This window comes from Mus pahari, chromosome 7, assembly GCF_900095145.1.
Source record: "Mus pahari chromosome 7, PAHARI_EIJ_v1.1, whole genome shotgun sequence".
Classification (NCBI taxonomy): Eukaryota; Metazoa; Chordata; class Mammalia; order Rodentia; family Muridae; genus Mus; species Mus pahari.
Window position 1 is genome coordinate 54337558 of NC_034596.1, and position 24875 is coordinate 54362432.

Here is a 24875-nt window from a genome sequence, read left to right on the forward strand (position 1 = left end):
AAAAAAAAAAAAAAAAAGGTTTCTTCCTAGAAGTGTAAGTCCATCAGAAATGAAGCAGGAACCCTGGACTCACGGTGGATCCTTCAAATACTAAAGATTATAAATATTACCTTGTGTGTACAAAAGGCTTAGTGGGGTCCTAAAGCTTAATTAAGAAAAACAATACAGCGTGTGGAAAGAACAAACCACAAGAGGGTCTCCTCAGGCACAGACTCATCTGCTGGGTGAAGATTCATGAATGATTAACCCCTCCCACTGAGGGAATTTGGAAAGGCTGCAGTTCAGTTGTTGATAGAGGGGCTCTCATGAATAATGTCACACAAATTTCAGACAGTGCTTGGGTGGGCTAAGAGGGTCCTGTGTGCAGGCTCCAATAAGTTTTTGATTTCTGCTTCTCTGAGTAATCGGAATGGGGACAGATAAAATATTTCCCTTTACTGGAGAATAGAAAAACAACACATCTTCAAAGTTTATTAATTTTTCTTGGGTCAGTACTGGGGGAGGTGAGTGGAAGACACTGGGCCAGCACACAGTAAGTCTCCAGCAGTGACCGCTGGTTAAATGCAGGTTCTGTTTTTACAGCTTACTTGGGGAGAGCTGTTAGTTTTTCTAAGCACAAACCGGGCATTGGTTCTCTAAGCTCAATGTTTAGGCTACAAAGCCGGTACAACTGTCTTACATACCTACCTTCAGAAAAAAGAATGGTTCTGACCTCAAACTCAGTAAAATCCCCCCACTGCATTACCGTGCTTGGAACTATCTAATCCAAGCCGTTTGGAGGACTGCAGTGTACAGGGAATGCTAGATGTCAGCTCCTACCTCCAAGAAAAATAAACCTTTAACTCTCAGCCAAGTACACCTGCTTACGTGTATCTTTTCTTTTCAATGGGTCTCTTTACTCAGAGGTTTCCCTCTGCTCCATGCTTGCTATTTTTATCTTACCTAAGAACACTGAGCTCAGACCAGGCGCCAGACATCTGAGGCCCCCTGGGGAAGAGGTGGCTGGCTTGCTAGGGTCTGTTGTGAGAAGGACCTCAGAGTTCAAGATCTAGGGAAGGATTGGTCACCGGTGTTGTCGGAGAAGACTGGAGGCAGCCAGTCTAGGGTGAACCTTAGAGAGCAGAAACTGTCTCAGGGTATATGCATTTATTCCCGCGGGGGTGGGGTGGGGAGGATAACAGTATTGGAAACATTTGGGCAGAGGTTCTTCTGGCTGTTACCCCACGAAGCTGACTTCAGTGGGGGGTGCTATGTGGTTTTCCTGTCTTTTGGGTTCCCAGTTGGATTTGGCCAATGAGGGGCGATGGTTACTTCTGTGTCTTGGTCCTTCTCTCCTCTCCTGACTGGGAAGCCTCTCTTTCGGTTTAGCTCTCCTTGTGTTCCACTAACCCCTAATGTTTGTAAACATCGGGTGAGCCTCTCTAATTCCATCCACAGTCACACAAAGAATTCCTTGACTCTCTGTCTTTTTCCCCCCACGCTACTTCTTATTCCTTTGAGCAGCTAGTTGTTTCCTCTGCAGACCTGACAGGAGAGGAAAAGCAGTCCTCAGTTATTTCCCCTGTCATCCTTTTAATACTGTAACTCATTCTACCTGTTCCTTTTACTGTCTTGAGGTAGAGGCATGGGGCTCCTAGGGTGGTTGGCTTTGGAAGACAAGGCTGTCCCTGGGTCTAGCCTCAGAGCAAATTTGGAGATAATCTGCTTTATACCCATTGCTTGCATTTGGTGAATGCATTTTATATCTTCACTAAAACAATTACAGCCCCAACCAAATATTAATACTATCCAAGATTGTTCTGACCTTGGCTGCACTGACCTTGCTGTCAAGCAAGGATTGAGACTTTCGCTAAGTTGTATTAATATAACCAGACTGTGAACTAAGTATAGGAAGTGCGTTGCGCACTCACTTACATATTGAGAAAGACCTAGCACCTTTGGCTTCTTCATTTCCACAACATTTAGTACTATCTAGAGTTCACTTCTCTTTAGGCCTATGATTTGATAACAATTCAGTATTAAGTAATGCTAGGTTAGTGACATTATAAGTATTTCTTCATTGTGGAATGGGCCGTTCACACTTTTTTTAATCCTTGAAAAAAAAATTGAGCATTGGTCTACTTCTCATCTACAGAATTATTTTATGGTGCTAGGAATTGACCCTAGGGACTTGTGCATGCTTGATTAATGCTCTGTCACTGACCTATGCCTCACAGATTCATCTGTGATTTAGTTTCTGCCATAAATATTATAGATTTTCACCAGATTCTTATTTGCATCATAATTTTGTTTATTTAACAACATAGAGTTAGAACCTCATGGTTTCTGTGACTTAATGTTTACAAGTCTTCACTGCACTTGTGTGTGTATGTATGTGTGTGTGCATGTAGAATATAAAGATATACCTTTATTTTCCAAATCTTTTAAACTTTGGGCAAACTCTAATTATGAAGAACCTTGTATTCTGCCTGAAGAACTGCATTTGGACTTCCTTCTGTTGGGGTACTGGAGTTATGGAAGCTGAGATGTGATGGAAATGAGTGGTATTAGTTAGGGTTTACTGCTGTGAACAGAAACCATTACCAAGACAACTCTTATAAGGATGACATTGATTGGGGTTAGTTTACAGGTTCTAAGGTTCATTCTATTATCATCAAAGCATGAACATGGCAGCATATACACTGGAGGAACAGAGCGTTCCACCTTTTGGCTTCCAGGCAGCTAGGATGAAGGTCTTAAAGCCCATGCCCACCGTGACACACCTACTCCAACAAGGCTATACATCCTATTAGTGCTACTTCCTGGGCCAAGCATATACAAACCATCACATTCCACTCCCTGGCCCCCATAGGCTTGTTCAAACACATAAGTCTATGGGGACCATACCTACCCATAGCATAATGCAAAAATACATTTATCCCAACCTCTAAAGCCCCCACAACAGTCTCAACAATGTTAAAAGTCCAAAGTTCAAAGTCTCTTCGAAGATTCATCCAATCACTTAACTGTAATCCCCAAAGCAAGTCAGGAAACCAGCTGGGCAAACTCCAAACTCTGCATCTCCATATCTGATGTCAAAGCAGTCTTCAATCTTCAACTCCTTTTTCATCTTTGTTGACTGCAACAAACTTCTTTCTCCTGAGCTGGTTCTACTCTCTATTAGCAGCTTTTCTCAGCAGATAACTCACAGTTCTGGCATCTTGAACATCTTGGAGTCTCCAAGGCAACTTCAATGTTACAGCTTCTTATTTCAGTGTCTGGGACTGATGATCTTGTGGGCTCCTTCAAAGGGCTGGCATCATTTCTGCATCTCTGCTCTCTGTAGCACTCTAAGCTCAGATAGATTTCACTTCCCTGCCTCTGTTGTTCTTGGTGGTCATCCTATGGTACTGGCATCTCCAATACACTGGGGTCTTCTGTGGCAACTAGGCTTCACCAATAGCCTCTCATAGGCTCTTTTCATAGTGCAAAGCCTCAATTCCTTTGCATGACCCCTTCAGTCTGGGCTGTCAACTGCAATTGGGGCTACATCTTCACCAGTGGCCTTCCATGGCCTCTCACAGTGCCAAGTCTCAGCTGCTCTTCATGACCCCTTCATGTCTTCAAAACCAGTAACACCTGGGTGACTCTTACACATTACCAAGTCCAGCTGCAGCAGGAGGTACATAACTTTGGCTATCTCTGGAAGACAGCTTCTTTGAGCTCTCAGAAAACACTTTCTCAGGAGATTTCACCTCAGTGATGCTGATCTCTTCTTAATTACCACTAATTTCTTAGTTCCAGCTAACCAGCATCAATTTTCCTAGTAGTCCCTTCTATTCTTGACTCTAAAGCCAGATCCAAATGGCTCAAAGTGCCAAGTTCTGCTGCTTGCTGAGGTTGGAACAACTCCCCACACTTTCTACTACTTTATCACTTTCTGATTTTCAACTCCTCCACTGCCTAAGCTTGGCTGTCCTGGAACCTGCTCTGGAGATTGACCCTGAACTCAGAGATCTGCATGGCTCTGTCTCCTGAATGCTGGGATTAAAGGTGTGCATCACCACGCCTGGATTTAAGCTTTTCTTCACCTAGAACCTTCTCTGTTCTAGGCTGGCCTTGAACTCAGAGAACTACTTGCCTTTGCCTCCTAGGATTAAAGGCTTGTACTACCATGCCTGGACCTAAATTAAGCTAACCCCAAAGTCACCATTCCCTTAATTCAATTTAATATACGTGCACACAGGAGTCAACTCCATTTCACTTCCTGGCGACCCTTTATATTTTTCCTTTGTAAGCTTGCTCTTCATGAGCAAGAAGACTGGCTTCCAGGCAGCTAGTATGAGGGTCTCAAAGCCCACACCCACAATGACACACCTACTCCAGCGAGGCTACACTTCCTAATAGTGCCACTCCCTGGACCAAGCACATGCAAACTATCATGTGAGTTACCATTATTTCTCGTGTATGAACCAGAGGTGACTCCAAAAGTCATGACAAGAGACATTGCTGAATCACAAGGATTTGGTAATGTCATAGAATTTCATTGCCTGCTTGAATAATTTTATTCTGCTTTGCTGAGTCAAATTCCTTCTCTTTTAGATAAATCCACATTTATTTTAGTTTGAAATGCCACAGAATGAATATGAAATGGCTTGGATTTTAGATCAATAACCAACATCACTGTGGTTATTTAAATGAGAGTGGCCCTGAAAGCTCAGATACTTGAATTCTTGGTCCCCAGTTGGTAGAACTGTTTTGGGAGGTGTCTCCTTGTTGCAGAAGGTGTGTCCCTGGATGTTCCAAAGCGCCGGCTAGATCCAGGGTCCGTCTCTGTCTTGCTCAGTCTCTAACCTGTGGATGAGATATAAACTCTCAGCTATTTCTCCAGCGCCACAGCTGTCTGCCTGCTGCCATGTTCCTTACCATGATGGTCATAGCCTCACTCTCTGAAGCTGTGAGGAAGCCCTCAAATAAATGCTTTCTTTTATATATTGCCTTGATCACGATATCTTTTCAGTAATATAAAAGTAACTATGACAAAATAACTAACTTTCCTACCTTTCTGTCCATCTTTCTTTTGGTAAAAGTGGACTTGGAATAGACATTCCTAGCACAGGACCAGCTAAGGACCTCCAGTGAAACTTGTGTCTCTTTGAACATCAGTGCCTTATTTATTAAATGAAAATAATAGTACTTAGCTCATGGATTGTGTTTTCTCACCTTCTGACCACCTGAATACTTGGGAAGCGAGGATACAGAGATGGTAAGCACAGAAAGGTGCTTCACTGTTGCCCTAAAGGAGTTACTTCCATGCCCACAGTGAAGTCATCCTCATGGAGCAGACCCAGGGCATTTGGACTTATGTGACCAGTGTGATGGAGCCTCAGGGATGCTGAGCTGTTTTCTGCAGAGTACTTTCCGTTTGTGAGCACTCAGCAATCACTTTGAATGTGTCCTGTGAGGCAGTGAAACAAACCTGCAAGGTAAAATTATTATCCCATCGCGAGGGATGAGGATGAAGAAACACACAGCTTACTTGGAGGTTTCTCTCCCAAGTTCTGGGAACGCCCAAGAACACTCACGTGATTGGGCTGCTCTGGGTTCGACTCACCTAGTCGGGGAGATCAGAGCATTCATTCTTCTCGCCTAGCATCTGGCAACTTGGGGTAGCTTCCTTCCAGGGTCTGGGACTTCATCAAGGATCTTTAGAAGTGCTCATCTGGGATGATTTTTGAAGTCCCTTGAGCATTTGAAGTGGGCAGGTTGGTAGAGAGTAGAAGGGTAGTAAGCATTTGAGAGTCTAAATGGCAGGAAGTACACAAAGCGCTTCAATTCACACTGTTGAGTTGCCTTTTCTTATTATTTTCTTCCTTTAAAAGTAAGTGAAGAAATCAGAATATGAAGCTTATTTAACACACACACACACACACACACACACACACACACACACACACACACACACACCCAAACACAAGAGCTACCAACTAATCTAAAAACAGAATATTANAGTAAGTGAAGAAATCAGAATATGAAGCTTATTTCACACACACACACACACACACACACACACACACACACACACACATACACACACACACACCCAAGAGCTACCAACTAATCTAAAAACAGAATATTACAACCCCACCTCTAGGCTCACTTATTTGAGGTCACTTTCTCTCTCCCAAGATGACCACTGTTTTAGGGATTCCATTGCTGTGATGAAACACCACAACTAAAGCAACTTGGGAGGAAAGGATTCATTTGGTTTACTCTTCCACATCACTGATCATCATAAAAGGAAGTCAGGACTGGAGCCCAAACAGGACAGGAACCTGGGGTCAGGAGCTGATGCAGAAGCCACGGAGGGGTGCTGCTTACTGACCTGCTCATCCTGGCTTGTTCAGCCTTCTTTCTTGTAGAACCCAGGGCCACCAGCCTAAGTGCCACCCTCCCACATCAAACACTAATTAAGAAAATGCCCTAGGGACTGGAGAGATGGCTCAGCGGTTAAGAGCACTGACTGCTCTTCCTGAGGTCCTGATTTCAACTCCCAGCAACCACATGGTGGCTCACAACCATCTATAACGGNATCTGATGCCCTCTTCTGGTGTGTCTGAAGATAGCTACAGTGTACTCACATACATAAAATAAAATAAAATAAAATAAATAAATATTAAAAAAAGAAAATGCTAGATAATGCTACATAACTTATAAGAAAGAAAAAAGAAAAAGAAAATGCCCCACAGGCTGCAGCCAGCCCTGTCTCTTGGAAGCATTTCTCAACTGAGCCTTTCTCCTCTCCAGTGACTCTAGCTTGTGTCAGGTAGACATAAAACAAGCCCAGCACAGTGACTATGCAGGCTCACATGGAGACTACTTTTTTTTTTTTTTTTTTTTTTTTTTTGGTTATTTGTAATACGTCAACTGAGTGTGCTTCTGTAAGTGTCTGTTTATGCTTTTCTGGAATTTGAGCTCTATATAGTGGACTCAGATAACATGGGGCAGTCTGTCTAGCTTCTTTGCCCCCACATTGCATGTGTGAGAGATTCTGTGTTGATGTCCTCCAATGTGGAACTTGATTCATTTCCTTTGTCTAATCTGCTGTGATTTATGACCAGACATTTTGTGAACTTTGCTTTTAATGGACATTTAGGTTGTTTTCAGTTTTTAGACAGATAGACAAAATGGCTAAGTTTTTAAAAATACACATATAAATGGTAACAATTTGCACTTTTCCTTAAAACATGTATATATTCTTGTATGAGCCTGTTGCTGTACTTAGCAAAACTGGTGAATATTAAGTATGTGTACATTCAACTTTAAGAGATAAGGCCAATTGTTTCTTAGATCATATCAGAAAAACTGAATATTGCAGAATTTAAGCTTATTCTCTGTGTCCCAGAAACTTGAATCTCATGCCTCAGAGTTCAAATTTCTCTATAGGCGAGTTCATGGTGAGCAACGTGGCAGTACACTGACAGGTAATATAGACACACTCCTTTAAAAACAAATGATTGTATGTCTGTATAAGGAAAGGTGTTATAAATGGCTCATTAAGCTAGGCGGTTGGCCATTCTGGGAAAAGCAGCTGTTGTAGGTGATGTGTGACCGCGTTTCCTCTGGGGACCCGTTTCCACCATCCGTTGAACTGAGACCTCTCATGAAGAGTTTAAGCTGCTGGAACCAGGGCCTGGAACTGATTTCTGGACACGAAGCCTTAGGCAATCCACTGTGACAGGGGTTGGGAGTGGAGCATATGCGGAGCTCAAGTGTTGGAACCTCCTCGAGGCGAGGCTTGTTGCTAAGCAACAAGGGAGCCAGTCCTTTCTTCCCCATTTAGCTGGTAGAGCGGCCTGGGCCTACTTGGGTGTTGGCAGTCTCTGGGTTATCTGGTCCTTCATCACCAGCTAGGAGAAGTTCTGGGCTTCCTGAACCAGCCAGGTAAGCAGAGGCTGTGGACAGGGTGCAGTAAATTCCCTTGGACTCTGGCAAGACGCTGATAATTGGCTGAGCTAGTGTTCCCGCCTTCTCATCCACTTGGGTGGGTTCCCGTTTCACAAAAGTCAGGGTCAAATCCAGGGTTGACGCGTGATCGAGGCTGGAGTAGTTGACGGGCTTCTGTAGACTATAAGCTTGAGCTAAAGGAACGTTTCTTTGGGTGAAACGGGCATGGATTGAAGAAGCTCTGGAGAACTTCCAGTAGAAGTAGGTAGACTAGGCTTCGGGGAATTGCGAAAAGGCGGCGGGTGGGGTGGAGTGGGGGGGGGGATAGATGGAAATGAGGGTGAGGAATTAAGATAGCTGTGGGGAAGGTAAAAGTTCAGAGTGCAGGGAATTCATGTCATCGCTAACCATCTCAGCTACCCTGAGCCAGGACAGCTTGTTTTGGACAAACCTTAACCACAATTAGGCGAGAATGTACAATGGAGTCTGTCTAGCTAAGTTCAGAATAGAGAACTGTTGGTCTTGAGTTTGGGAGTAACGGAGATATTACGGAGCTTACTGTAAGGGTTCTTTGCTACTGAAGACTTCAGACAGAGTGAATCCTTCTGCAGATTTGTGTGAAGATGAACTTAAGGAATAGTCTTTTTTTTTTTTTTTTTAAGCATTCTAATATAAATGTTTACACTTTGCTCTTTTCCTGTTTACACCTTTGAGTAGTGGCATGATTTGTAAACACAAAGGTACACTCTACTTACTGCGGAGTCCACGCAGGTATAGTCACCTTTAGAACCATCGCTACAATCCAGGTAACTGAATCTTTGCCCCTTTCCCCTCAGTCTGCTGTCCGTCCACACCTGACTCACCCCTCTAGCTCCTGGCAGCCATTGAGGTCGGCTGTGTGTCCCTGCAGAGGCAGCTGTGTGCTCTAGAGTTTTAAGGGGACAGTATGTTCACTTCTGTCTGGCTTCATTTGCTCAGGACGGTGGTTTGCCAAGGGCCTTTCTCCAGTTATCTAGTATACTGTTGCAAGGTAGGTTTTGTTTCTTTGTGTTTGTGTTTAAGACAGGGTCTCACTCTATAGCCTGGACTAACCTGACTGTGACACCCCCCCCCCCCACCAGTCTTTGTCTCCCAAGGGCAGGCTTCACGGGCATGTTTCGTCATGCTTGGCCCTGTAGTAAGTTTTGAAACCGGATACTGTAAATTGTCTAGATTTGTCTTCCCTTTTGAAATTATTTGGATGATTTTAGGGCATTTGAACATATCTTAGAATTAGCTTGTTATTTCTGTTAAAAATGTCTGCTGGGGATTTATTTTTGCAGTTCGTAGATAAAAAGCCTACCTACTCTGCTACAATCTCCAGAGAATAAATGGGAAAGTTTGATAAGTACTGCTAGAGTAGCTGACTGACAGCCAAACATTTCTAGTTTAGTATCACAGCAAAACAGAAACTCTTGCAAGGCAGAACAGAAAAAGAAATCTGGAGTCCTTCCTGGAGGGGGTTGCTATGGTCTAGGGAGTTCTTCTCTTCCAGAGACAGGAAGTGACCAGGTGATAACCTCAGACATTCTCTACTCTATTCTCAGTAATAGACATTTTAAAGGGAGGAAGGAAAAGAAAAAAAAAAAAAAGAGGAGAAAAGGAAGACAGTTTGAGCTGAAAAAAAAAAAAAAAAAAAACAAACCCTCCCAGCATTTTGCCTGAATAGCAACAAATGCCATGAAAAACAATCAAGCAAATAAACAAACAGAGACACAGTGAGAAACTATTGTCACAAATCCGTATTGGTCCCAGGCCCCCAGTACACTGCACTCTTAGGAAACTCAGAGCAAATGTCACTATTCTATGCTAAAACCTGACCAGAGTACCTCTGAATTATGGGGAAGAAACTGCAGCATTCAGTGAGGCAGAAACCTGAATGGAAACAACATTGTCTGGAGAACCTGTATCTACAGGTTCCCACGAGTGCTCCTGTCACCAGAAAGGATTGCCCAGTGGGTTTGAAATAGTGGTACAGATTTCCACTTTAAATCTGTAAAGAAAGATAGTGCTGGTGTTTGAGACCCAGTCTTGCAAAGGACCACCTACCATGCAGAGCAGCATTCCCAACCCAATATCTTGAAGGATAACCACAAAACATCTGTGCCAAAGACTGCCCAGGGGTGTGACAGTCATCTGGGAGCCACAGAAGGAACAGGTGGGGGTTGTGGCTAGCCAGAAAGGAGACAGACCATTCAGACGGTGTCCCTCCACCCAGCTCTCTCCTCTGCACAGTTACTCATCTTCTACTTAGCATGCATTGCTAGTGTTCCCGGCCAGCTCTGTCCTGTCCTGTTCTCCTTGTACGCCCTCTTCTTTACCTTTTCCCTACTCACGGATTCATTCTTCACTTTCCCCCTTTGATAAGCTTTTCTCCAGAACATGAGCTAGCTTGGTTTGTGGTGTCCATGTGTCCTGGATGTCTCAGAGCTGGGATTGTACTAGGCTATTTGATTGCATTTCCAAACCTCGCACTCATTGTTCAACCTTTGGCCAAAGTTACCTCATCCCCCCCTCTTTTTTCCCTGCTGTCTTCCACCTGCCGTTTATTTCTCCCACTCTCTACTCACTTCTCACTCTGTTTCCTTCACACGCCTACCTTAGGACAGTGATTCTCAATCTTCCTAATGCTGCGAGACCCTTTAAGACGATTCTTCACGTTGTGGTGACACCCACAACCACAGTGTTATTTTGTTGCTACTTCATAACTGTAATTTGCTCCTGTTGTGAATTGGAATGTCAGTGCCTGTGTTTTCTGAGGGTCTTAGGCGACCCCTGTGAAAGGGTCATTCAACCCCCAAGGATATTTTGACCCACAGGTTGAAGTCACTGCCTTATGGTGAAAGGCTCTGTCATTCTTCCTTGACTTCTTAAAATGGTGAGTGCTTAAGAGGGGATTGTTAGCCAGGCGTGGTGGTACACGCTTTTAATCCCAGCACTTGGGAGGCAGAGGCAGGCAGATTTCTGAGTTCGAGGCCAGCCTGGTCTACAAAGTTAGTTCCAGGACAGCCAGGGCTACACAGAGAAACCCTGTCTTGAAACAAACAAACAAACAAACAAAAAAGAGGGGATTGTTTTGATTTTAGTAACACTGGATTTTTATGGAGGCCCCAATTTTTGATAGTATTCTATCCTTAGGGGAGTACCAGGAATAGAGTCTGGCATCCTGACAGAGGATGGCAGATAAGTGACGCCACACCCCTATCTCAACATAATCTGTCTTGAGCACTGCATTCACTGTCACTAAAATAATTATAATTTAAAAAATTCATTCAGCGGTCAACTTCAGGTGTGTAGGTCTCAATATAACACACACACACACACACACACACACACACACACCACCACCCCCCCAAAAAAACAAGACAAACAAGCAAAAGCTAAGGTAATCTTACTGCTCCAGAAATTACCAATCCCAATAAATGGCTTCCCAGTGAAAGAAAATTAGATGACATCCCAGACAAGGAATTCAAAAGACTGATAATAAATATGTTCAAAGAAATAAAAAAGGACGCAAGCTCCTAAATAAATCCCAAGATAACAAAAAGGCTGAATGAAATAAGGAAGTCAATATAGGATATGAAAGTAGAATTCAATAAAGATATAAAAATAGTAAAACAAACAAACTGGAAATGAAAAATTCAAGAAGTTAAATAAAAACCTCTGAATCTATGGGAAGACAGACTATCAGGGCTTGAAAACAACATCTGGGAGATGGAGCACTCAGTTAACTATGAAGATAAATTAATAAAACTATATGAATGAAACATGTGAGATCTATAAGGCATCATGAAAATCAACCTGTGATTTATGCCATATGATTCTTTCTAAGAGACTTGAATTCATGCCTACGCAATGCATTCCAGGTAGGGCACTGTAGACCAAAGAAATGTTTCCACCGCACTCTTACTTAGTGAGCCTTGAGTTTACCAGGGTCACTTACAGGAAAACTGATGACTCGAGGACAGCTGAGTCACTGAGAAGCCTACTCTGCCTGGGCAATGACCCATGAAAGTTGCATCCCTGGGGCCTCCTGTGCAATGCACTGGCATTGGAAGGGTCCTTCTCTCCCAGGTGTTACTCGTATCACAGAGGGCAGGAGCCTTGGGATCTTCCAAGTTCTATCAGTTCTGAGACCTGTAAGCTTCTGTTTACTTCCTAAGTCTTTCGAACTTCTTTTCTTCCTTCCAAGAGGGAACATTACAATTTGGACAAAATTGCTACACAGTATACTGACTTAGAAGAAAAACAATTTCATGTTAAAAGCTTAGAAGACATTCTCAATAAAAAGTAGTAGCAGAACATTGCCCAGATCTAGAGGAAGAGATGTCTATTCAGGCAACATGTAGAAAACATAATAGATAAGACCAGAAAAGAGCCTTCCCACATAATACTGAAATTAAAATAATAAATATACAGAACAAAGAAAATATACCCAAACTTGCAAGTGAGAAATCCCAAGTCATATATAGAGTATGGGCAGGGGAGAGATCATATCCGGAAGAGATTTCTCATCAGAAATCTTGGTTTTCAAGCTCAGAAAGAAAACAGCCAACCCAGCTTACTATACCCAACGCAACTGTCATAATTTAAGGAATAATACGAATAAAAAATTCCAAAGTAAAATAAGGAAAAGAAATTCATGACCCTTAAGCTAGCTGTGTAGAAAGTATGCGAAAGAAACCTTCATTCTGAAACACAGGTAAACACTTGTGTCTATGATATGACAGTCAAGAACAAACTGTGTTCGAGCCGCAGGTAAGCAAGTGATGGAAATAAAAACACCAACTGCTACACATCAACAAAATGACAAGAAACATAAAATACATCTTTCAAAAACAACTCTCTGATTATCAGTGATGTCCATCCTCCCCTTAAAAGACATGGAGTTGCAGATTGCTCTAAAAGACAAGACCAATCTATTTGTGCCTCCAGGAAAGGAGCCTCACCATGCAAGGCAGATTCCACCTTACATCAAAAGATAGAACATGTGTTTCAAGCAAATGGAATGAGGAAGCAAGCAGGTGTCACCGTCCCAATATCCGGTAACACAGTCTTGAAGTGGAAGTGGTGTATTTCAAGTCCTGAAAGTTAATAACTGTCAACCAAGATACCTAGAAAGGTTACTTTAATGGAGAAATTTATGGATAAATAAGATATTTGAAGACAAACACAAGTTAATGCAGCAGTAAGTTACTGCAGAAAATTATTAAAGGAACACTACACACAGAATAAAGAAAAAAAGGTTTCGTCCATAGAATACAGGTGTTGTTTTAGTTAGAGTTACTATTACTGTGATGAAACAACATGATCAAAAAGCCAGTTGGGAGGAAAGGGTTAATCTGATTTACACTTCTATATCATATCACGGTTAATCAGCAAAGAAAATCAGGATAGGAAAAGCAGGGAAGGCACTTGGGGGCAGGATCTGATGCAGAAACCATGGAGAAGTACTGCTTATTGGCTTGCTCCTCACGGTTTCTCAGTCTGCTTTCTTATAGAATCCAGGACTACCAACCCAGGGATATCACCACCTACAGTGGTCTGGTCCCCTTTCCATCAATCACTAATTAAGAGAATACTCTACAGGCTTGCATGCTTACAGCCTGATCTTAACATAAAACTAGTCAGCATAACAGGAAAGAATGCATTTCTTGAAGGGAAGAGATCAACAGAGAACTAGGAAAGAATCAGTCATCTTCAATGCCACAAATCTGCAAAAATCCTCTATCAGCAGGAGAGAGAGAGAAAAGATCTCCTAATAGACAAATGGACCAGGGAAATGATCAACAAAATCATCAGAAAGCACAAAATGTTATCAATAATAACCTAAAATATAAATGGTCTTAATTCACCAACTATAGGCATATAGGCTAGCTGACTGGATAAAAAAAAAATCCAACTATGTTTTGTCACCAAGACACTCGCAAAACTAGGAAAGACATCCAAAATATGAGGGTCAGCATTGGAAGTAAACCCATCAAGCAAATGGAACCTGCAAATGAGATAGAATCGCCATTCTTATACCTGATAAAGTAGACTTCAAACCAAAGCCAGTCAGATGAGACATGGAAGGCCACTACATATTAATAAAGGGACAGTTCATCCAGAGAACATGTCCATTGTAAATATGTGTGCACTGAATCTTAGGCACCCTGGCTTCATAAAGCACACAGTAAAAATCATAAAAGACCATACTTGTCCTGATGCAATAATAACTGAGAGATCTCAGCACACTCTACTCTCACATCTAGATAGAACTTCCAAACTGAAAATCAGTAAGGAAACATCAAAGCTAAATCGACATGCCACATGCAGAGTATTCCACTTCTGCTAGGGAACACGCACTCTTAGCGGTGCTTAGAACCTTCTCGAAAATTAGTCAAATTATTGGCTACCAATAGTCTTTACAAATACAAAAACTGTGGTAATTTCCTCACCTTATCATGCAATAACAGATTAAAGGATAAATCAATAAATAGCAAGACTAACCCCAGGAAACACACAAGTATTTGGAGACTGAATACTACATAAAAATTATTATTATGTACTTTTTTTTAAACTAAGGAATTATCTCTTCATTTTCATTAAAATTTTAGATTAATATACAAAGCACTGTGCTTCATCAAGACATAATTTAAAAAGATTACATTTATTTATTCATTTGAGGAGGGGCATGTATGTACCACAGTGCACATATAGAAGTAAGATGACAACTTGCATGGGTCCATTCTTGCCTAACACTGGGTTCTAGGGTATTCAAGTCTTGGTGGTTGCTGAACCACCTCGTTGTTCTCCATGTATGGTGTGTGTGTGTGTGTGTGTGTGTGTGTGTATGTATGTATGTGTGTGTGTGTGTATATATATGTGTGTGTGTGCACACATGTGTTCTAAGTTTGATTTTAAGAGTTGGTTCTGTCTTCAAGGCTTCAAATATTATGGAAAATGTAGAAAGAAGAAAAAAGTTATCTCATTCTCAGAATTATTCATATGTTAGAATATATTCTTTTATATCTTCAAGGAAATTCTGATCAAAGCATAAATAGGTCTTTTAGTTACCACCGAGTTTACAAAAGCAGCATTGTTTTCAAAGAATTTTTATTTTTCTTGTTGGAGATGGAATTTTTGCCAACTGAGATAAGCTGTCCATGGGTGTCTTAGTCAGGGTTTCTATTCCTGCACAAACATCATGACCAAGAAGCAAGTTGGGGAGGAAAGGGTTTATTAGGCTTACATTTCCATACTGCTGTTGATCACTAAAGGATGCAGGGCTGGAACTCAAGCAGGTCAGAAAGCAGGAGCTGATGCAGAAGCCATGAAGGGATGTTCTTTACTGGTTTGCTTTTCCTGGCTTGCTCAGCTTGCTCTCTTATAGAACCAAGACTACCAGCCCAGAGATGGCACCACCCACAGGGGCCTTTCCCCCTTGATCACTAATTGAGAAAATACCTTACAGCTGGATCTCATGTAGGCATTTCCTCAACTAAAGCTCCTTTCTCTGTGATAACTCCAGCTGTGTCAAGTTGACATAAAATTAGTCAGTACAATGGGCTTAGGCATTTCTGATGGAACTTTAGTAGAAGTCTATTAGAAGTTGGCAGTGACATGAATTTAGGAAATAGAGATGATACTCAGCTATGGGCCTAAGAGAGAACCTGAATCCCAAATCCTGTTCTTAACCTCTTCTCCCATCCAGGTGTCCTGGCTATGTTAGAGAGGACAAACCAAGCGAACGGTGCTACAAGCTGGGGCTTTGGCCAGTGTAGCTTTGTGAGGCGTGAGGCCCAACAGGCGCGGATCCTTCCCTTATGCTTCAGGGTTTTGCACAGCATGGGCCCAGGTCATCTGGGGAGTGCTTGGTGCGGTTCTACTTCACCAAGACTCTTTAAGTCTGGGGCATAGTCCTGGATCTGGGGTCACACGCCTGTAACCCCAGTGCTTGGCAAGCTGAGGCAGGAGGATCACCCGAAGGCCAGCCCGTACACACAGCGATGTCCAGGCTCAGGGCTGTATTGCAAGAGCTGTTCTCAAAGGGGGAGAAAAACAAAACCATCACAACTCCCGACCCCCCCCCCCCCCCCGCCATGGATTGGAGCACAGTTTGGCTTTTCTGTCCCAATAGGGGACATGAAAATAATCCTATGAACCAGGGATCAGTTTGTTTGAGTCAAAGTACAGAGTTCACCACAGGAAGCACTCTTGTGAGCCTGTTGCACCCAGAGAGGGAAAGTCTAACTAGTTCTGGCCAGTTTCTTCCTGATACGTCACCTGGCCTGGCAGGAAAGGGGCAAAGGCTAGATATTGGCCCCTCTGAGACAGGAAAAAAGATGCACTTCCAAATCTGGGAAGAGCAGGACAATGAGATTGTCATTGCTTGCTTTCCAAAGATTTTCAGCACACTCTGTGACACCTCGAACTGCAGTCATAGATTTGGCTAGTATGGATTATGAGCAGAACATTCAACCCCTTCCTGCATCTCTTACTTGGGTACGACTGTATTACTTTTCTTTGAGAGTCTCCAAACTAGAACCATCCTGTCTTTGTAAATTGCCCACAGACAAAGAAAAAGTATTCTAATTTCCCCGGCGGCTGAATCTTTAAAAAGTGATTTCCTTATTTGGTGGTGTTAGGAGTGGATGGGGAGAAACAGGCAACACACCCTGATAATCCAATAAGCCTTAGGGTACCACCCAACTGGAGTGCCAGAAGCTCCTGTCCTCTAGTCTGTAAGTCCTAATTCCTATTTATTTATTTATTGCCATTATAAAAAGAAAAAAACCTTTTATATTCACCTTTCAAGGGGATGTGCATAGCAGTGTTAAACAAGGGACGTTTGTTTAAATTTCAGGAACAAACGGAGGGCCCAGAAGTTGGGAAAGGCACCCAGAACAGGAAATGAGAAGAGGGAAGTGCCAGGAGTGTGAAGCTAGGCTCTCACCAGGTGTCACAGCAGCTCTCCTCTGTGCCTCCTGCCACTTAAGGCGTCTCAGCCACTTACAGCTGGCCACCCTCTGAGCAAATTGTCACCTGTGCAAACAATGAGGGCAGAAGGACTGTGAGGTGTTTAAAAGGAGGAAACTTCCTTAAAGTCATTAGAACCCATTTCTAGAGCTCAGATGTCATGGGTTAGGCAACAGACTTTATTATTTTATATTTATATTATTTTATATTATTTATTATTCTCTTCTACTCCCCCCCCACCCCTACCCCTTTGAGACAGGGTCTCCTTATGTAGAGCAGGCTGGCCTAAAATTCAACAGAGATGTGCCTGCCTCTGCCTCCCAGGAACTGGGATCAAAGGTATGTGCCCGTCACCACACCTTTTAATTTTCACTTTGTAATATGAACCTCTAGTGTACACAGAATTGAATTGTCTGTAGGACCACTGTCTATTGGTACAGAAAGAAAGCTTCGTAGTTCCCAGACAAGAGCTCTGTCCCTTCGCAAAGGTCCTCAGTTTAGGAATCAGCAGGGTGTGTTTCAGGAATGGATAAATGGGGCCATTTTTTTCCCTATTTTCCAAGCTAGACAGTAATTGACTTCTACTAGGAAAACAAGTATATATATATATATATATATATATATATATATATATATATATATATATATGAGTCTAATCAATACAGATAGTGGTAAGCAAATAAATGCTTAATATTTAATTATTACATATTTTAAGTAGATCTTGACTTACTTTTGGTAAATCAAGGTACAATTCTCTCCCAAGTAGCCAAGTAATGGTCCTGACAAAATTTATTGAATGGGTTTTCCTTCCTTCTATCATTAATCAAATTCTGCCTTTATAGTATATTTCATAACATCTCAAAAAATTCTTTCTCAGTGTACCTACTGATTCTCTCAGCAGTGTTTGGGTTCTGAGGAGTCTGTGCAAGTCTTAATTCTCCTGGCACCCCACTCCCCCTTTAAAGGGCAGGTGCACCACCCTCCTTTTCTTCTCTCATAGTGTTTAGTAATCCTATTTATTTATCAAACGAATTAAAACATTTGAAAAACCATTGTTAGATTGTGTGTGTGTGTAACATGAAATCAATACGGTATCTTGAGACTACCTGATATAATTAAAGCAGTTGGTTTGTCACCGAGAAACAGTAGCTGCCTATTCAAACTTTTATGCCTTTGAATTAAAAAACAATAATCATATGGTGTTACTCTTCGGATAGCTCTGAAGACTCGCCATTATGTTTTGAATGAGAGCATTTGCTGTATCTATGCATTTTTAGATTCTCCCTTTGGAGAACACTTACATTCTAAATGGTTCTTTAGTACCTATATTCTCAGGCTGAACAGTCAAACCTGCAGAATCCAACAGTGTTCAGAAGTTGCCTCCCCACTGTCCCGTCTCTGCCTCCTGGGTGCTCCGATTCATTCTTTTCTGTCCTTATTTTTTTTCTTTCTTTCTTTTTTTTTTTTTTTAGATTTATTTATTTATTATATGTAAGTACACTGTAGCTGTCTTCAGACACTCCAGAAGAGGGAGTCAGATCTGGTTACGGATGGTTGTGAGCCACCTTGTGGTTGCTGGGATTTGAACTCAGGACCTTCGGAAGAGCAGTCGGGTGCTCTTACCCACTGAGCCATCTCACCAGCCCCTGTCCTTATTTTCATAGCTTTAGTTCTGTGCCTTCAACTCCATCTCTTAGCTCTTGAGGGGCCACATGCACTCTGTTTTCTGGCTCCCTTGCTCTCCCTTCTTCCAGCATTCACAGGTAAGTTTCTCAGGGGTCTTTCACAGCAGTTCCTCCTAGGGTTGATCTCAGTGCTCTCAGGATCCCAAAATTCACTTAGGACCGTAGGCACCACACAAGGGCCTGCTGAAAAGCGGAAATTGGCATTTAAAAATTATAGTAAGGGCTGGTGAGATGGCTCAGCAGGTAAGAGCACTGACTGCTCTTCCAAAGGTTCGGAGTTCAAATCCCAGCAACCACATGGTGGCTCATAACCATCTATAACAAGATCGGATGCCCTCTTCTGGAGTGTCTGAAGACAGNTACAGTGTACTTACATATAATAAATAAATAAATCTTTAAAAAATTATAGTAAATAACTACATGAAAGTTACCTCATTAGCCACATGGAATGTACATTTGGGTGAATAGCACATTTTATTATGCATCCGAGTACGGACAAAGTCCAGAGAAGTGATGCAAGGTCCCCTTCCATTTTTCAGCTAGGATGAAACCCAGGTTCACACTCATGTTTGGCAAGTCACTTCCCACTGAGCTACCTTCCTAATCTATAAAAGTATCAATTTTTTGAATGAACTTTTAATTGCTCCCATTTACTTTTTTTCTGATATTTAAATTTTGTATTAGGTTTTTTTTTTTCTTTTTAATTTTTCTAGGCAGGATATTGCTGTGTAGCCTTGAATCAGTATGTAAGTCAGATTTGTCTCAGAATTGTCCTGATTCTCCTGCCTCAACCTCCTGGAGGCCTGGGATTGCAGGATTACACCCCACACCCAGATCCTACCTATTCTGAATTGTTGACAAGGTGCTATCGTTCTTACCATGGTTTGTCTGTTTTCTTTCTGCTTGATTAGCAATTATAGACCTCAGGCTAAAGCTACGGAGCTGCTTGGTCTCCCTTTCCCTTGGAATAATGTCATCCCCAAGTACTAATTTTTTCAAGCCACATTTTTTTTTTTTTTTACATTTTTTTTTTCTTAAAAAATTTCAAGTGGTTCCCAGTAGCTCACAGATTAAGTACAAACATCTAGCATCCATGGCTTTGTGAGTAAGCCACTGTCCCTGTCTAGAGGCAGGCTTCCTCTCTCCCTTCCTGCGATATACCAAGTTCAGGTGTAGTAAACAGAATGGCTGGATGAGTGTGTGTGTGTGTGTGTGTGTGTGTGTGTGTGTGTGCGTGTGTTGGGGGGGGGGGATGGGGAGACACCCGGGACCGTGTGGAGAAATAGACAAAGGGCAGAGACTTGATCCTTATGTTACCAGACTCCTCACTTTTCTCCCAAGAGAAATTTGTATGTGTAAAGGTCCCAATTTAAACTTGTCCGTTTTAATTTTATATTTGTGAGAAACTTCCAAGTGATTGAAAACCATGTTTGCTGTCCCCGTCCCAGCCAGCCACGGGGCACGGAGGTACACTTGGAGATCCTTATTCTCTATTATCCCTGCTACCTTAGGTTTTCTGTGCCTTCGTAGACTTCTGGAAGGCCTGCTTGGTTGGAAGTGGGGCACAACATTGCAGTCTAAAGCAGTGTTAAAATAGGTCCTAAGGGGCTTAGGAATTATCACTGAAAAAAGCAATTTGCTTGTTTAGAGTAGTGGTTCTCAGCCCTCCTAATGCTGCCACCTCTTAATACATTTTCTCATGTTGTGGGGACCCGTCCATAACATTTTTCTTCTTGCTACTTTATAATTATATTTTTGCTATTGTTATAAATAGTAATGCAAATATCCTTATTTTCTTATGGTCTCAGACGACCAGTGAGAAAGGCTCTTTTGCTCCCAGAGGGTGTCGATACATAAAGGGGTGGCAACCTACTGGTTTATAGAGGGCTTTCATGGATCATGGGACAGGCCCTAGACGGAAATTTACTTGAACACAATACGTTCTATCCCGAGACACTTCGCAGAACTGTAATTTTATTGACCTAAGTTGTGTTAAATACATGTTTTAATACATAATGTTTTCGGGGGGGGGTGCGTATTTTACAGGTCCAGTTCGTCAAGATGTCCACCATCTCAAAGCACTTCGGACTGACAGCTAGAGAGGAATCGTACATGTTCAAAGAGCTTGAGAAGATTCGCCAGAAGACCAAGAAGGATTATGAGGAACTCAGGCAGAGGCTGGCCGCTAGGCCGGCTTTGAATGCAGGTTATGAGGACCAGGAGAAGGAAGAACGCCCGGGCACAGCGGGCAGCAGTCGGGAGAAGAAGGGGCACGTGTCCTGGGCTGCCAAGCCGACGTCTGGGGAGCAGGGCGGGGAGCGCCCCGCCGCGGCCGACCTGCAGGGGGCGCCGCACAGCGCGCGAGGCAGCCCCGGGAAGCCCCAGCCGTTCAGCCCGCGGGACTTCTACATGCGGAGCTCGGCGTTCCGGCGGCATCCGCCCTACAAGGAGGCGCCGGCCATCGCCCCGCAGGTTGGCACCACCCGACGGGTGATCTTGCTGCGGCCGCGCTCGCGCCGGAAGAGGCTGCGCGAGAAGACCCAGGGGGCGCCGGTGACCAAGCGCGTATCCAAGAGCCCCGCGCTAGAATCGCCCGTGCTCGACGTAACCCCCACCCGGTACAGACTCGCCAGCTCCTTGTCCAGCCTGAGCAGCGACGCCGACGAAAGCGCGCGTTTGCGCAGGCTGCGGATTCGCACCCACTTCCAGCGCGAGCTCGTACGATGGCACCACAAGCCCTTGTCCAGATCCCGGCGCGAGGGGAGCTCCGTGAGCCAGGGAACCGGGCCTCTGCTGGGGATGCGCTACTTGCCCAAGAACATTGAGGAGATCATCGCCTCTCTGCAGTCCGAAGCCCAGCAGGCCTCAGACCAGACCATCAAGGAGCTCATTCAGAGCATCCTGGGCCAGAACTACGACATCGCAATGGAAGTAGGTGAACTAGACTAGTGCTTCTGGGAGTACGAACTGTAGGAGGTTATGCGTACATGCAGCACACATATGTGTATGCATTTAGTGTGTGTATGCATGCATACATGTATGCATGTAACATTTCATTCTGCGTATTTCAGTCTATATGAGAGACGAGTTCTAAGGTGTTATGGAAGTTCTTTGCATCTTACTTGAATTTTCAATATTTGGATTTTTCCTTAATGGATTGCTTTTAGAGTACATTGCTTTTAGCATCAGAGAAATGGAGAGGTTATTTCAAAAAAAAAAAAAAAAAAAAAAAAAAAAAAGATTCAAAGAACATTTGATTTGGTTGACGACCACCATACTACTGGCCTTCCCTTCCAACGACTGTCATTACTTAGTATTGAAAGATCAGAACTGGCATGATGAGGAAAAATTTTACTCTTTTTTTTTTTTTGAGCTTAGCCTAATTAGTCATGATTTACAGAATAATTAATTTACAGGCCAAGAAAACCATCATCACTATTACATTTAACTTACACGAACTCCATAATATAGTTTTTTTTAGTGGGTTCTATTCTCTTAAAACATTTTCTTAGTCATTCCTAAGTTTAGACACTTGTCAGTGCGTACTGTATGTGAAGCAGTATGACACATGTTACACAAATGTCTTTTTGTATTTCTCATGTGTATGCATAGTTGTGTGGCGCACGGATGTTTATCTGGATACCTGAGGGTGATGTCCAGAATGACATCAGGTAGGTGGATACCAATAGATTTCCTTTGTGTAGGAAAAGAAGTGAGATTTTTCCATGTGAAACGGTTGTTTCCTGGGAAGCCTTAAGGTTTAGTGAAGCTTGTGAATTTGCACAGCCAGAACTAATGAACGGTAGAGTTGGGATTTTAACCCCAGTCATCTTACCCCAGAAGTTGGGTCAGAATTATGTCCAGAACACCATTTATTAAATGTGTGTCCCTCATAGGAAACAAGCTATAGGGACATATGCACAATATTTTCTTTGTGGTGTACACTTTGCTTTGGTGGTGACTCGCAAAAATATTAATAAGGGATCTTGAGTCCTACATGCCCGAGGAAGGAGAGATGAAGGAGGAGAGGGGAAGCCTGCCTGTGAAGAATTGTCTTGATTAAGTTAGTCTCCAAGCAAGCCTGTGAGGGATTGTTCTCATTAGGTTAACTGAGGCCATCCTAAAGTGGCAGCACCATTCCCTAGGCTTGGGCCCTAGGCTGCATAAACAGGAGAAAACTGGATGAGCACACCTAACTTTGTACTTCCCAACTGTTGACACGATGTGAGCAGCTTCCTCAAGCCCTTGCCTTTTTTGTTGCCATGATGGAGTGGACCTTCAAACTGTGCGCCAAAATAAACTTTTCTGCTCGTAAGTTGTTTTCATCAGGTTATTTTTTGTCATAGCAACAAGAAAAGTACTAATACACTGCTACAGATATACACACATAATAAATAAAGGAAATAAAGCACTAAAACAGGAGACTTAAACTTTAATATACCACTAAGTGTATGTGGTCTAAAGACATCAGTTGAAAGACAAGGATTGAAATTGATGTGACCCGGCCCTATATTGTCAATAAGAAATGATCTCTGAAATGATCATGTATGGAGTTAAAAATGAAGGTGAAAATACATCATTCATTTACCAAGAGAAAGCAGGAGTGTCTGTATTACTATCAGAGAAGGTAGGCATCGAAGCTTCTCAAATAACTAGTATAGGCTTACAAAAAAAAAAAAAATCAATCTGCCAAGAAGACAAAGGATCCTATGTGTATATGTATTAAGTAAGAGAGCTTTAAAATGTAAAAAAACCAAGTAGGAAAGTCTGAAATTATAACTGAAGACTCTTTTTTTTTAAAGATGTATTTATTTTTTTCTGCTTTCATTTTCTTTATTTTCTTTATTTACATTTCAAATGCTATCCCAAAAGTTCCCTATNCCCCCCCCCCCGCCCCTGCTCCCCTACCCACCCACTCCCACTACTTGGCCCAGGCCTTCCCTTGTGCTGGGTCATATAAAGTTTGCAAGACCAAGGGGCCTCTATTCCCAGTGATGGCTGATTAGGCCATCTTCTGCTACATATGCAGCTAGAGACACAAACTCAGGGGGTACTGGTTAGTTCATATTGTTGTTCCACCTACAGGGTTGCAGCCCCCTTCAGTTCCTTGGGTACTTTCTCTAGCTCCTCCATTGGGGACCCTGTGTTCCATCCAATAGCTGTCTGTGAGCCTCTACTTCTGTGTTTGCCAGGCACTGGCATAGCCTCACAAGAGGCCACAATNTCAGGGTCCCTTCAGCAGAATCTTGCTGGCATGAGCATTATAACTGAAGACTCTTAACATTCCTTTTTAAAGAACTGATTAACAAAACTAGGCAGAGACTCCCCCAGCAATAGGCAAATGCCCGATTTGTCCCTGCCCAAGGCTCATACAATAAAATGAACCGTGTAATGAAATGAACCATAAAATAATCCCAGTAAAAGTGAAATAATTAAAATAGTTCCAGTGTTGTCTGTAACCATATGGGAATCCAACTAGAAACCCACAGATAAAACCGTCATCGAGCAGTAGGAAATGAGACAGTGTAATCAAAGAGGACACGTCACAGAGAGAAATGCAATACACTGAACTGAATTTTGATAAAAACAAAATGTCAAACGTATGCGAGTCCCAGATGAAGTAAAGCAGAGGGGGAACTTAGAGCATTATATTTGTACACTAGCAAAGAGAAAAAGTGCCAGTCGTTACCAAGGGTTATGCCATGTTGGTTTTTGACTTGCTTCCTAGGCATCAAAGCTGGACAGGACAGGAGGTTGCCTTTCTCCTTTGGAAGCCTGTGCTGTGCCTTTTGGTACCATGAAGGGTATTCCTCAGGGAGGGGGCATTCAGGCCAGTTTCTTAACCATTTCTTAACCAACAGGCATGGTGTCTTCAGGAATAAGAACACTTAACTTTCAGCCAAAGAGGGCTTCTCATTTCTCATATTGGGCTTTTTTTTTTTTTTTTTTTTTGGTCAAGTAGCCATTAGTCCTTAGAGGGAGCAGTGTCAGCTGTTTAATGAGAAAAGTTCGTTAAAAGTAGATATGTATATTTATACACTGAGTTAAGTGCATGCTAGGGTTTTTCAAAGGCAAATAGTTAACAGCATGATATCTTGCTATTTTCAGACATCCTTATTGTTACTTTACTGCCCCACCCCCCTTTCTGTATTGACTACCCTCCCGCTTCCCTCAGGAGTCCCTTCTCTTTCCATTTCTCTGCTCTGATTGCTGGCACCCTGCTATTCCCCTCTCTAGTGCCTCCCCTCCCCTCCCCTCCCCTCC

The 24875-nt window shown here is 42.7% G+C and overlaps 1 protein-coding gene across 1 annotated transcript in view; it reads left to right on the top strand.

The window, feature by feature from the left end:
- Nucleotides 1–7796: 7796 nt before the first annotated feature.
- Ttc6 (tetratricopeptide repeat domain 6) overlaps nt 7797–24875 on the top strand; it is a 168031-nt gene continuing 150952 nt past the window's right edge. Inside the window, exons 1-2 of the mRNA XM_021202530.1 lie at nt 7797–7923; nt 20658–21542. Coding sequence (XP_021058189.1) covers nt 20673–21542 — 870 coding nt within the window. The 5' untranslated portion in view covers nt 7797–7923; nt 20658–20672. The remainder of the gene's footprint in view (nt 7924–20657; nt 21543–24875) is intronic.